The sequence below is a fragment of the Oryctolagus cuniculus genome, chromosome 4 (assembly GCF_051225735.1).
Source record: "Oryctolagus cuniculus isolate XC-2025 breed Fujian yellow rabbit chromosome 4, ASM5122573v1, whole genome shotgun sequence".
NCBI lineage: Eukaryota > Metazoa > Chordata > Mammalia > Lagomorpha > Leporidae > Oryctolagus > Oryctolagus cuniculus.
The window spans coordinates 78,813,964-78,828,395 of record NC_142870.1 but is presented as its reverse complement, the minus strand read 5'-3'; the positions used below and the strand labels follow the sequence as shown (position 1 = coordinate 78,828,395).

At 48.7% G+C, this 14,432-nt stretch overlaps 1 protein-coding gene across 8 annotated transcripts in view; it reads left to right on the top strand.

Annotated features, from left to right (window-relative positions):
* The first annotated feature begins 756 nt into the window (after positions 1-756).
* Positions 757-14,432, top strand: part of HSPBAP1 (HSPB1 associated protein 1) — a 55,673-nt gene continuing 41,997 nt past the window's right edge. The window contains exons 1-2 of one of the 8 annotated variants that reach the window (XM_089331803.1): positions 873-1,048; positions 1,478-1,512. Coding sequence is in view for 2 of the 8 variants with exons in the window: in XM_002716812.6 (XP_002716858.3) it covers positions 982-1,048 (67 nt within the window). In the remaining 6 variants the exon portion in view is untranslated. Of the gene's footprint in view, positions 1,049-1,477; positions 1,513-14,432 lie in introns of all 8 variants that reach the window. The other 7 variants (XM_002716812.6, XM_008266837.5, XM_089331809.1 and 4 more) reach the window with 7 other exon arrangements.

The window sequence follows — 14,432 nt, the reverse complement described above, 5'->3', positions numbered from 1 at the left end:
CCTGGTTTTATTGAGCTCACAACTTCAGAAGTTATAGGAGGAGACAGACTACGGATGGAGGTCGGGGGCAGAGCAGCAGGAGTCCCAGGGACTGTCTCGTGGAAATCATTTCTTTGTTCTTTACGTACACTAAGCACTGCCTAGTTTTATCAGAGGTCTTTCTGACTTACATATCCAATGAGGTCATCAACTAGCCAGTTTCCTCCGAACACACGTCCTGGTGGTGGATAATCTTCCCATTCTGTCCGCCCCTTAGTAAATCAGCAACCAAGATGCTGATTAAGGTCGGAAGGTTTCTGCCCCCCGAAGTAACCTGGATCCATGCCGAGTTACGATTTCGGACCAGAAGAAAGTCAACAAGGAAACGCGGGGAGTTGTTGATCTCTCGATCAGGCAGCTGTTTGATTATTTTGATACACAGATCCAGAGGCGTGACAGCTGTCTGTTAGCGTCCTGGAACACCTAGGCCAGGCAATCTGGCTGGCCTGGGTCGGGAAGTGAGTCACAGGAACGCAATTAAGGGACACTTTGCCCGAAGCTCGTATTCCCAAGGAGCCACAAAGACGAGATGGAGTCGCATCGCTGCCAGAGAGGCAGAGGAACGTGAAGCTATCCTCGGCGGGAGGCGGCAGAGTGAGCGGACGCACAGACCCTCTCCACAGCCCGGAGCCCACAAAACCAGCCCTCCGACCCCTAGGGCAGAGGGAAAGAACCTGATGTGAAAGCCAGGAAACGCAGAAACCGCGATCTGCAGAGAAGGGGCGCAGGCGCCCCGGCCCAGACCACGTGTCTGTGTGTGTCAACAACTGGGGAATCCAAACAAACTGCGTGGCCCCGCCCCGCGCCCGTCACGTGGCCCCGGCGGCGCGGGCGCTTCCGGGAGAGCGGGGAGCCGCGGCGCTAGTGCAGCCCGCCCGGCCGCGTGGACGCCGTCTGCTCCGCTGCTTTCTGGGCTCTAGCCGGGCCGGCCTCGCGGTCGCCATGGCAGCAGGCTCCGAGGCCAGCGTGCCCCAGACCCTGGCGGCTGGAGCCGGAGGGGAGGAAGAAGGTAGGCGGCGGCGGCGGCGGTGGTCAGAACGTTTGGGTTAGCCGGGTGTCGGGTCCTCCCGGCCTTGACTTAGACTGTGAAGAAAGCGGTTTGTTTTTTAGTGAACTTGTTTTTTAATTTTTTTTCTCAACCTGGCCTGGTATCCCCGCATGCTACTGGTGCTGTTGCATGCCCAGAAAGGCGCTTTGAATGTTCAAGTGGGCTGCAGTTAAGTGTGTGAGGTTGGACGGAAATAACCCGGGGTGGTTGTGAACAGCGACTGTGATTTCGCTTGGGACCCCGGGTTAGCCAATGCACGAGGTTTGCAGGCCCAGGGCTTGTGGTCCCTGTCGGCGCTTAGTGGAAAACTGCACGGCGCACTTACTGGTCTGGGTACTGCCCCGGAATGCAGGGACGCTTAGCGTTCCTAACAAAGCCCTTTCCCCCCAGGAGCTCCAGTGAGCAAAGCAGCCTGGAACGGAAGAGTGAGTAATCGCTCTGTGGTCCCTTGGGTACCCCCCCCCCCGTAGTGCCCACCGAGTGGCGAAAGCAGATGCTTGGGGGGAAGGAGTAAGTTGGGGTTGCAAGGAGATGGTGACGGCAGGCAGAGGTGTTGCAGACTCGGCCCGCAGTGGACCCTATCAAATCCTGGAGGAGGAGGTGCGCCTTTCAGGCTGGCGCGAGGCCTCCTCCTGTGCCACTACTTCTCCTTGCTCTCCTAACTCCCTTGCTTGTGTAGGCCAGGGAGACGTTTCTTGAACTCCATTTGTACCTCGCATCCCCTGATCCATCCATTTTCCGTGCACTGCACCCCTGACCCGGTTTTGAGTGCAAGTCGCCATTTACTGTTAGAATACCGCTGTTCTCTTGTCCCTCCCTGTGCTTGTGCCAGCAGAGCCCTTGCTCAGGGTGAACCCAAGCTTTTACTGCTTTGCTGTAAACTTAAACAGAATGCTGACTGCTGTATCAGATGAAGATGGCCGACCTCTGGACCCTTCACTCAGATCCTGTTACTATGCCTACTTTCTTTCTCCAGTGACAGTTCCCCAAACTCTGGATCCTCTCTCCATCTCTTTCTTGTTTTGAGCTGATGGCTTCCCAAGTTGGGAAGTTCTGCATTTAATCTGTCTACTGTTGCTGCAGGATCAGACCCTGGTCCAAAGCACCCACGTTCCTCACCTAAACCACTAGTGGGTCTTCCTGACTTGTGTCCCCGCTTCCTATTTTGTGTCCCTCCAGTTCAGGAGTTGAAAGAAGTGGATGTGTGAGCCGGCACTGCGGCTCACTAGGCTAATCCTCTGCCTGTGGCGCCGGCACTCCGGGTTCGAGTCCCAGCTGGGGCGCTGGATTCTATCCCGGTTGCTCCTCTTCCGGTCCAGTTCTCTGCTGTGGCCCGGGAGTTCAGTGGAGGATGGCCCAGGTGCTTGGGCCCTGCACCCTCATGGGAGACCGTAGCAGCCATTTGGGGGGTGAACCAACAGAAGGAAGACCTTTCTCTCTCTCTCTCTCACTCACTGTCTAACTCTGCCTGTCAAAAAAGAAAGAAGTGGATGTGAGGAGCAGTGAGAAAGGAGGGGTCCTGTGGGTCACCTTCTGCCAGGTGTGGGAGCCTGGTCTCTAAGATGGGGGAGGGGAGGAGCTGTTGAAGTGCCTGACAGGTGGAGGGCAGTCACTTGAGCAGATCTGGGTTTAGGGAAATCACTGTGGCTGAAGGGTGATCGATCGGAAGGAAAAGACCAGAGGAGGACGTACTCCAGTCGCTTTGAGTCTCAGCTCCTCCTCTGTGCAATGCACAGTTATTGTAAACTTAAGAAAAAGATGGGTAGATCATCCAGCATGATGGAGCTTAGCATTCCAAAATGGTAATTATTTCAGTTTTACTAATAGAAAGTGCCCACCTTGGTGAAACTGAGATGAAAAAAACCTGGAGAGGTCTGTGAAATTGTCCAGCCTGAAAAACTAGGTGTAGGTTAGGAAGACGAAGAAAAGGAGCAGCAGTGAGCTTCAATGTGACTGCGTGGAGCTTAGGTTTGGGAGGGTAACGCTGAAGAAGATGCCAGCAGGCAGCCGGGGAAGACGAGGTTTTTGTTTTCTATAGTATTCACATACAGTGAATATAGTATAGTATTCACAACAGACTTCACCCTTTTAGAATATATAGTTCAGAGGTTTTCAGGATTGCACAAGTTGTGTACCTATCATTACTATAATTCCAGAACATTTTTGTCACTCTCCATGAGAAACTTGGTACCCACTTCTTTAAAAAAAAGATTTTATTTATTTATTTGAGAGGTAGAGTGACAGACAGAGAGAAAGGTCGTCATCCACTGGTTCACTTCCCAGATGGTCACAGTGGCTAGAGTGGAGCCAATCTGAAGCCAGGAGCCAGGAGTTTCTTCTGGGTCTCCCATGTGGGTGCAAGGGCCGAAGCCCTTGGACCATCTTCTGATTTCCCAGGCCATAAGTGGAGAGCTGGCTATGAAGAGGTGCAGCTGGAACACAAACTGGTACCCATATGGAATGCTGGCACTGCAGGCAGAGCTTAGGCTACTATGCGACAGGGTCAGACCCACCTGGTACCCATTGGCTGTCCCTCCCCATTCCCCCAATTCTCCAGCTACAGGAAACCATTAGTCTACTCTGTCTTTAGATTTTCCTCATCTGGACGTTACATATAAAGAGAATCATACAATAGGGACCTTTTGTGTCTGTCTGCTTTCAGGTAACAGTGTTTTTGAAGGTTCCTCTGTGTTGTAGCATAGATCAACATTTGCTGTCTTTTTTGTAGCTGAATAATAGTCCATTTTATGGATCTACCACATTTGATGGACATAAGTTGATGGACATTTGGATTGTTTCCACTTTTTGACTGTTGTGAATAATGCTGCTATAGACATTCATGTACAAGTTTTTTTTTTTTTTTTAAGATTTTTATTTATTTGAAAGGTAGAGTTACAGACAGTGAGAGGGGGAGACAGAGAGAAAGGTCTTCCATCTGCTTGTTCACTCCCCAGTTGGCCACAACGGCCTGAACTGAACTGATCCGAAGCCAGGAGCTTCTTCCCAGTCTCCCATGTGGGTGCAGGGGCCCAAGGACTTGGGCCATCTTCTATTGCTTTTCCAAGCCACATCAGAGAGCTGGATTGGAAGAAGAGCAGCCGGGACTAGAACCAGCGCCCATATGGGATGCCGGTGCTGCAGGCGAGGGATTAACCTACTGCGCCACGGCGCCGGCCCCATTGTCCAAGTTTTTGTATGTGATATGAGCATATGTTTTCAGTTCTCATGATATCTAAGCTATCTCAGATATCTAGGAGTGAATTGCTGGGTCATGTGATAAATTCGTATTCAACTTTTTGAGGAAGATACATGTTTTGAATTTTTATTTATTCTGTTTGAAAGGCAGAGAAGGGGAGAGAGACGGGGCTAGAAAGACAGAGCTCCCAATTGCTGGTTCACTTGTCAAATTTCTGCAAAGCAGGGGCTGAGCAGGCTGAAGCCAGGAGCTAGGGACACAATCCTGGTCTCCCATGTGGGTGGCGGGGATGCATCCATGTAGGCCATCCTCACTGCCTCCCAGAATGCCCGTTAGCAGGAAGCCGGAACCTTGGGAGTGAAGCCAGACCTGAGCCCGGGCGTTCTGACAAGTGCTGTAGTCATCCCGACAGCCTCTTACCGCTGCTCCAAACGCCGGGCCCACAGAACATTAATTTTTAATCTGAAGTCCTAAGAAGCGAAAAGATCTGATGAAAAGTGTGGATCTGTTTCCCAGAAAAATGTACATTACACAGGGTATGGGCAGGACTTTGTAGTGGAAAATCCTGGGCTGCTTCCAAGTTGAGCCTCTGTAGTTGCTTTGTTTTCCTTGGGCCCCCCTCACACACATAGGCAATTGCTAACTTCCCAACAAAAGTGTGTGTTCAGCACAATGGTGAATATGCTGGGAGTCCTAGGAAAGTTCATTTTTGGACAAACATTACCACTTCCTTATCATGAAATATTTGAATGCACTGGGGATTTTAAGAAAAGCAAGTCTGTGTAATCTCAAAAAGGAAAAAATTCTCATGCAGGAGCATATATTCATAACTTAGCTAAAATGTAGTGGGTAATAAGGAGCATCAGAAGAACAATACTGTTGAAATCATTTTGTTTCAGGCCGGCGCCGCGGCTCACTAGGCTAATCCTCCGCCTAGCGGCGCCGGCACACCGGGTTCTAGTCCCGGTCGGGGCGCCGGATTCTGTCCCGGTTGCCCCTCTTCCAGGCCAGCCCTCTGCTGTGGCCAGGAAGTGCAGTGGAGGATGGCCCAGGTGCTTGGGCCCTGCACCCCATGGGAGACCAGGAAAAGCACCTGGCTCCTGGCTCCTGCCATTGGATCAGCGCGGTGCGCCGGCCGCAGCGCGCTGGCCGCGGCGGCCATTGGAGGGTGAACCAACGGCAAACGAAGACCTTTCTCTCTGTCTCTCTCTCTCACTGTCCACTCTGCCTGTCAAAATAATAATAATAATAATTAATTAATTAAAAAAAAGAAATCATTTTGTTTCAGTAAAAATACATGACATAAAATTTACCGTGGTCTTAATTCATAATGCTGTTGTAGCTAAAGACTGAAGACTGGGTAGTTTATAAAGAGTAGCAATGTATTTTCCTGCTCTTTAGAAACTGGGAAGTCCAAGATCAAAGGCACCCTCCAGTTGGGTTGTCTGGGGGGGACTGCGCTCTGCTTCCCGGAAGGCACCTGTTGCCTCACTCGGTGGGAGGGCGCTCTAGCCTAATGCTGTGTGCAGCCTCTCTGCTAAGGGCCTTCATCTCATTCCCAAGGGAGAAACCCTCATCACCTAACTACCTCTTAACACTATCACGTTGACCATCAAGTTTGAACACCTGAATTTTGGAAGAGAAACGTTCAAACCATAGCAGCCATGTTAACCGCATGTGAAGTGTGCAGTTCAGTAGTGTTATGTAGAGTCACACTGGAGCGAAAGAGTCCTCCAGAACTTGTGTTTTATCTTGCATATCTGAAACATACTCTGATGAAACAGTTACTCCCCTCAGCCTCTAGTAAGCACCATTTTGCTTTGTTTCTGTGAATCTGACCACTTTAGATAGCTCACGCAGGTGGAATCATGCAATATTTCTCCTTTTGTTACTGGTTTGTTTCACTTAGCATTAAGTCTTTGTTATAAGAGATGGCTGGAGTAGAGGTTCCTTCAGGCATGAGGCAGAGAAGAGTGATAAGCAGGAAAACAAGATTAACGGAGTAGTGCAGCTGTCGGAACAGATGGGCACCTCTCCAGGCAGATCTGAGAGACAGCACCCAGTCATTCAGCCTGGGGTAAGCATGGGAGCAAAGTTTAATGAAGAGAGTACACCTGACACATCAGGTGGGCATTGCATTTACACAGTCTGCATTTAGATTGGGGCTTATAAGGAAATGGGGGTCCAGGTCTTCCTGCCCTTTCTCCTTCCCCCCACCCTCTTCTGCTGGACAGAACGTTTGCTGCGTGTGCAATAGGTGAAGTTCCTCCCACAGTTTTACTGCACAGGGTCTTCAGACTGGGCAGAGAGGATTCTGCTGGGGTGCTTTCTTAGTGGGGAAGGCTGGGACCACCTGTAAGCTTACTGGGGTATGGGCAGGACTTTGTAGTGTAACTACGGGGCTGTTCCAAGGCTGCTGCATTCCTTCCCAGAGGTGCTTTGTCTCCCTTCCTAGGATGTGAGGTTGTGTAATACCCACTGTGTGTGAGCGTTCAGCTCTCAGCGGCTTTGGGGTGCCTCCACCACTTGGCTTTTATGTGATGCTGCCATTACCTTGGATGTGCAGATACCTCTTTGAGACCTTCCTATTGACTTTTTTTTTTTTTTTAAGAATTATTTTATTTGAAAGAGTTACATAGAGAGAGGAGAGAGAGAGGGAAAGAGAGGGAGGAAGAGGGAGGGAGAGAGAGGGAGAAAAGTCTTCCATCTGATGGTTCACTCCCCAGTTGGCCGCAACGGCTGGAGCTGTGCCAGTCCAAAGGCAGGAACCAGGAGCCTCCTCCAGGTCTCCCATGCAGGTGCAGGGGCCCAAGGACTTGGGCCATCTTCTACTGCTTTCCCAGGCCTTAGCAGAGAGCTGAGTCGGAAGTGGAGCAGCCGGAACACAAATCGGCGCCCATATGGGATGCCGACACTGCAGGTGGTGGCTTTACCCGCTACGCCACAGTGTCGGCACCACTATTGACTGTTTTTTAATAAAAATTTCAGGCCAGTGCCACAGCTCACTAGGCTAATCCTCCACCTGCGGCGTCGGCACTCGGGTTCTTGTCCCATTTGGGGCGCTGGTTCTGTCCCAGTTGCTCCTCTTCCAGTCCAGCTCTCTGCTGTGGCCCGAGAAGGCAGGGGAAGATGGCCCAAGTGCTTGGGCCCTGCACCTGCATGGGAGACCAGGAGGAGGCACCTGGCTCCTGGCTTCGGATCAGCACAGCGTCGGCTGTAGCAGCCATTTGGGGGGTGAACCAACGGAAGGAAGACCTTTCTTTCTGTCTCTCACTAACTCTGCCTGTCAAAAAAAAAAAAAAAGTAAGATTCAATAATCAGTTTATTTTCAATTATGGGAAATTTATTTAGAGGAGGCTGGAGTTAACTGAAAACATTCTGGTAGAAATTTTGAAGATACTTAGCATTCCAAAACTTTGGTAGTAGTACTTTATACAATCTTTCTTTCTAGTGTTAACTTCTCTCTCTTTTTTTTTTTTTTTTTGACCGGCAGAGTGGACAGTAAGAGAGAGAGACAGAGAGAAAGGTCTTCCTTTGCCGTTGGTTCACCCTCCAATGGCCGCCGCGGCCGGCGCACCGTGCTGATCCGAAGCCAGGAGCCAGGTACTTCTCCTGGTCTCCCATGGGGCGCAAGGCCCAAGTACTTGGGCCATCCTCCACTGCACTCCCAGGCCACAGCAGAGAGCTGGCCTTTGGAAGAGGGGCAGCCAGGACAGAATCCGGCGCCCCGACCAGGACTAGAACCCGGTGTGCCGGCGCTGCAAGTCAGAGGATTAGCCTAGTGAGCCGCGGCGCCGGTGTTAACTTCTCTTAAAATATATACTTAATTTTTTTCCTTGCTTTAGGTTTAATACAAATATTACTTTTGAATGTAGAAGTATTATTTTGGGGGTCAGTGTTGTGGCATTGTGGGTTAAGCCAGCACCTACAGCGCCAGCATCCCATAGGGGCGCCGGTTAGAGTCCCTGCTGCTCTACTTCCCATCCAGCTCTCTGCTTATATGCCTGGGAAAGCAGCAGAACGTGGCTGAAGTGCTTGGGCCACTATACCCAGTGGGGAGACCCAGGTGACACTGCTGGCTCCTGGCTTCAGTGTGGCCCAGCCCTGGCTGTTGCAGCCATCTGGGAAGTGAACTAGCAGATGGAAGATTCGCCCTCTCTCTCTCTCTCTGCAACTCTCCCTTTCAAATAAATAAAATGAACCTTTAAAAAAAAGGAGTATTATTTTTGAACCGTCTTTTGAGAAGAAGTCAAATATTCTGGATTACCTGGGCAAGATATACAAGCAGACAAGGAAAAGTAAAAGGCTCATGAACCCCTGGTGACCGTTCCAATGTGACTGCCCAATCTGAGTCTGGCTGGGTGTTCACTGCCACAACCAACCTTGGCATTGACAAAACTGGCAGAACAGCCTCAACACTAACACTTGTGGTTTCTTCAGTGGCAAAGGATTGCCTTTTTGGTCCTTGAAATGCAAAGGATTTATGACTATTTGTAATTCTACCTAAGTAGTAAGTTACCTTTCAGGACAGCTTTCTTAGTTTTTGCGGACATTTTAAAGTGAGTAGCTACAAAATGAAAATTTTTCTCTGCACTCTTGTCAGAGACCCGGATGACGTTCCTAGCTTCAGTCTGGCCCACCCCTGGCCATTGCAGCCATCTGGGGAGTAAACCAACAGGTGGAAGATTTCTCTCCCTCGCTCCCTCCCTCTCTCCCTCCTTCCCTCCCTCCCTCCCTCCCTCCCTTCTTCCCTTCCTCTCCCTCTCTCTTGAGCTCTCCCTCTCGAGTGTAAGTTTCACTATTTAGTCTGGTACAACACAGTCATTCAGTTAGATTGTATTTTTATGATTCCATCAAGGTTTGTTTTTGACATGGCCCTAGTGATTGTTAATTTTTATTCTAATATCTCCCATTCCAGAGGCTTTTAAATTTCTTATATGTGTATATAGTAGTTACCAGATTATGAGGCTAGTGCCATGGCATAGTGGGTGGGGCTGCTGTTTGCAGTGCCGGCATCCCATATGGGCGTCAGTTCAATTCCTGGCTGCTCCACTTCTGATCCAGCTCTCTGCTGTGGCCTGAGAAGGCAGTGGAAGATGGCCCAAGTCCTTGGGCCCCTGCACTCCCATGGGAGACCTGGCGGAAGCTTCTGACTCCTCCCTTTAGATCAGCCCAGCTCTGACTGTTGCAGACATTTGAGGAATGAACCAGCAGATGGAAGACCTCTCTCTCTCTCGCTCCTTCTCTCTCTATCTCTCTCTCTCTCTCTCTCTGCCTCTACCTCTCTCTAGCTCTTTCAAATAGAGAAATAAATCTTTTTAAAAATTTATCAGATTATGTCGTATACATGTATTACCAATGAATGCCAGGGTTCTTTGTGCAAGAAAGAATTCAGACATGAGACAGAGAGTAGTGAAAAGTAAAATAGCAGGTTTATTAGGGTAGGGACATCCGTAAGAACAGGTGGGCACCTCTCCAGACAGAACCTGAGAGTGCCCAGTCGCTTGGACTGGGGGAAGAGCAAGGTTACATGGTTGAGTGGAGTACACCTGGCCAGGCCAGGCGGGCAGCTCAGCATAGAGGCAGAGGGCTGAGCGTGCAGTCCGGTTGAGGCCGGGGGTTTTTAAGGGGATGGGTCTTGCCTCCCCACCTCTGCTCCTCTTGGAACAAAGGACTTCTTTGATTTAAATAGAAAATCTCCTATCTGAGTTTTCCTCCTGAAGTTATCATACAGGAGGAAGCCTGGCTGGCGTAGACCCGCCTTAGAGGAGCCTTAGAGGAAGGATAGTTATCGGGTAGAAGGGGCTGGGCGCATTTGAAGTGCAGATACTGGGCTGCACCTGGAAGATTATCAGGCAGAATGGGCAGGGACCCCCACCTGGCAGGTTATCGGGTAGAAGGTGCAGGGCAGGATACAAATCCTGGGCTGCCCCTGAAACGTTATCGGGATGACTTTGAGATGCATATGCTGGACCTAGATGTCAACTCTTTAGGCCTTTATGTCACACACACATAAGCTCTTATCTGACTTCCTACTTAACACATGCATGTGCATATATTCAAAAATAAATTACTTCAACATACCAGGACCCAGTTTTCTATTCATGCTGTATCACTGTAGTGATTATCTGTATTGTGACTTACTCTTATGTCACCTTCTGCAAGTTTTTTAGCCTTGATAATTTTCCCATTAAAATTTTACCTGGGGCATATCTGAGCATTTAGCAATAGTGGTTAAGACACCTGCAACCCCAGCCTGGCACTGTGGTGAAGTGGGCTAAGCCTCCACTTGCAGCTCCAGCATCCTATATGAGCACTGATTTGTATCCCTGCTACTCCCCTTCCAATCCAGCTCTCACTATGGCCTGGGAAAGCAGTGGAAGATGACCCAAGTGCTTGGGCCCCTGCACCCATGTGGGAGACCTGGAAGAAGCTCCTGGCTCCTGGCTTCAGATCAACCCAGCTCTGGTCATTGCAGCCATCTAGGGAGTAAACCAGCAGATGGAAGACCTTTCTCTCTGTCTCTCCCTCTCTCTGTTACTCTGCCTCTCAAATAAATAAATAAAATCTTAAAGAAAGAAAGAAAAAGACACCTGCATCCCATAGCAGAATGCCTGAGTTCAATTCCTGACTCTGGCTCTGGCTTCCTACCAGCGCAGACCCTGGGAGGCCACAGTGTTGGCCCCGGCACAGCGCGGCCCCTGCCATGCAGGCCCTTGGGGAGTTTTCCAGGGGATGGGAGCACGTGCTTGTTATCTTTTCTTTCTCTACCTGCCTCTTCAATAAATAGAATTTTAAAGGAATAATAGCAGGCCAGCGCCGCGGCTCAATAGGCTAATCCTCCTCCTTGAGGCGCTGGCACACCAGGTTCTAGTCCCGGTCAGGGCGCCGGATTCTGTCCCGGTTGCCCCCCTTCCAGGCCAACTCTCTGCTATGGCCCGGGAGTGCAGTGGAGGATGGCCCAAGTGCTTGGGCCCTGCACCCCATGGGAGACCAGGAGAAGCACCTGGCTCCTGCCTTCAGATCGGCGCGGTGCGCGGCCGCGGCGGCCATTGGAGGGTGAACCAACGGCAAAGGAAGACCTTTCTCTCTCTCTCTCTCCCACTGTCCACTCTGCCTGTCAAAAAAAAAAAAAAAAAAAAAAAGAATAATAGCAATAGAGACAAATCAGAATTGGAAAAAAATTATATATCTTGACACGAGACAAGTTAGTTTCAGTTTCAACATCATTGTTCTGTCAATATTTGGAAACTTGGTAAATGTTCCTTATTTTTGTCTTCAGTTCTAAATCTCTGAATTTCAGGCTAGCTATTAATTGATGCCAGGTTGCTAGCAAATTCAGAGAAATCAGGCTCCAAATAGTCTTGCACTGTGCATGAGTTTTTAAAAAATTACTGAGAAAAAAGCAATTTGCTGATGGTGTTTCATTGCCTCCAATGCATTAGTTGTAACCAAGGCGGTAACAGATGGACTGGATGAGGTGCTACCCTAGGAAGGAGACAATGCTGTAGTCTAACACCTAGATCGCTAACCTGTTTCTTCAGCAGTTTGCAAATTACCTAGTTAGAAGGTGTTGCTTGCTGCAAGGTAGACCGGAATTCACTTACCCTGTAAAGGCGCTTGAAGTTGCTTCAGAATGTGTATAAGTCTTTGAAAATATTCTGGACATGGAATGAATGGGTGCATCCCTAGGCTATATAATTAATACCATGCAGCATTGCATTCTTTAAAGGAAATTGTTACACTTAAGCTTGTTAATTTAATGGCCCAGTTCATTGTTGATTAAACTATCAGAAGCCAAATTAGTTTTATCTCACACCCAGCTGATTGTTTTATTTCACTGATGGGCCTGAAATTCTGCAAATATGCTAATTTCCTATTAGGGTGAATGTCCTACTGCTGTTTTACACATCCTTTATAGCACTTTTCATTCATGTAGCATGTTCATGTATTTAATATATTTTGGTCGCTAGGCAAAGTGCTTTCTCAGCAAATTTTGGTTTTGGAGGTCAGTTTCCTATGAAAGAGTATCTGGGGTGTTTGGAATTTTTAGATCAGATCATTAAATACTTTTTTTTTAATTAGCATTGTGTTAGAGAAAATAGTTACTTCTTTGAAACTACTTTATCAAAGCAGTACTCATCTGTTACTGATGCCTGTGTATGTATTTATAGCCAGATGTGTCTACCCAGATATGCGACCCTTTTGGGGAGTATTCAGAGTCATGATGTATTGATAATCTGTGAGTCAAGATAAATAGAATAAATAAATTCCTACCCCAGAGGCACTGGTGCTTCTGTTTTTCTCTGCTCTTTAAAGTGTTTTTTTTTTTTTTAAGATTTATTTATTTGAAAGCATAATAAAGAGATGGGGGACAGGGAAGTCTCCCATCCACTGGTTCACTCCCCAAAGGGCCACAATGACCAGGGCTGGGTCAGGCCTAAGTCAGGAGCCAGATGTTTCCTCTGGGTCTGCCACATGGGTGCAGGGACCCAAGGGCTTGGGCCATCCTCCTCTGCTTTTCCCAGGCACATTAGCAGGGAGCTGGATTGGAAGTGGAGCAGCTGGGATACCAGCACTGCAGATAGTAGCTTCACCTGCTATGTCACAGCGCAGGTGCCTTCTTTAAAGTTCTAGAAGCAAAGTGTTGATAGGTTGAGTCTTTTACAAGCTTACAATATCAGAACTGAAAGAATGCCGTGGTGGGTCAGGCCAGCCAGGATTCATCCAGCCCAGGCCACACAGTGCATGATAGAGAAAATACGGTTGTCCTGGAAAATGACAAGCCTCAGAAGCAAGTCTTAACTCTAGGATTATTTTTTCTTACCCAGTACATTCCGGAGTTAGAAGCTGGCTTGTGTTGCTTCAGTGGCACAGGGGTGGACATCTTTACATTCTTTTTGCCAGTGCTTGTGAATTCCCGGTCCTTTCTTTTGTCTTCCAAGATGGCTAAGCATCATGTCTTCTTTGCAGTCAGTATGGTGGTGCGTATAGAAGAATTAGGGCAGAGGGGCTGACTCAGCAACTTCCAAATACATCTCTGGCCACTCTTGTTTACAAAGACATCTTGGACCTGTAGTTTTTCACCCATTTCTCTTGTGCAGAGTTCTGTTAGGAAGAAGTGAATGTGTATTGGGTAAATGGGCCACTGGCAGTTTCTGTTGCAAGTATAAGAGCCCCTTCCTACCTGCTCCCCAGAATATTCTCTGCCCAAAGCATGCGTGCATCATTTTCTGTGAACTGATCTTAAGCTTTGCTGAGTGTGTTCATCTTTCCAGGTCATAGCCTCTCCTGAGTTTTCAACCCAGGTTTAAGTCTGACTGTTTTAATTCCCTGGCAGTGGAAAGAACAATGGACTTTGAATCAGGGGGCCTGATGTCTAGTGGCAGTTTGTGTGACATCTAAGCGTCCATTTCATCCTTCGTACCTTCTCTGGCTGCATTTTTCAGACTTCTTATAGGATCAGATGAGCATTTGTGTTTTAATGTATGCAACAGTACATGAGAAACAGGAAAGCATTATGCAAGTAATGCGTGATATTATCAGCACCATGTTCAAAATCAAACTCTTCATCTTCCCAACAGAGTGAGCTGTGTTGCTTCTTACTTTTATGGTAAGTCCCCAAGTCTGGAAACCTCTATCTTCCTTTTGGCTGCACCTGCCTCACATCCCACATCTCTGGTTGTAGTAGGCTTTGTTATTATTCTCGTAGTATCTCTCCATCTCTATCATCTCTGCCTTCTTCACTGCCATCCCTTATTGTACAGGGCGTGATAATGTATCACGCTTCTCACTTGGCTGTTGGAACAGTTCTCTGATTCTGTTTCAGTCCCTACTCCCTCTCTTTCCATCTTATGCTCCACTTATTTCTACACAGCTCTCATTTTTATTTTTAAAGATATAATATTCGATGAGATTGCTATGGCATAATTTATTAAAGGCTGGCCAGCGCCGCGGCTCGCTAAGCTAATCTTCCGCCTGCGGCGCCAGCACTCCGGGTTCTAGTCCTGGTCGGGGCGCCGGATTCTGTCCTGGTTGCTCCTCTTCCAGTCCAGCTCTCTGCTGTGGCCCAGGAGTGTAGTGGAGGATGGCCCAAGTGCTTGGGCCCTGCACCTGCATGGGAGACCAGGAGGAAGCACCTGGCTCATG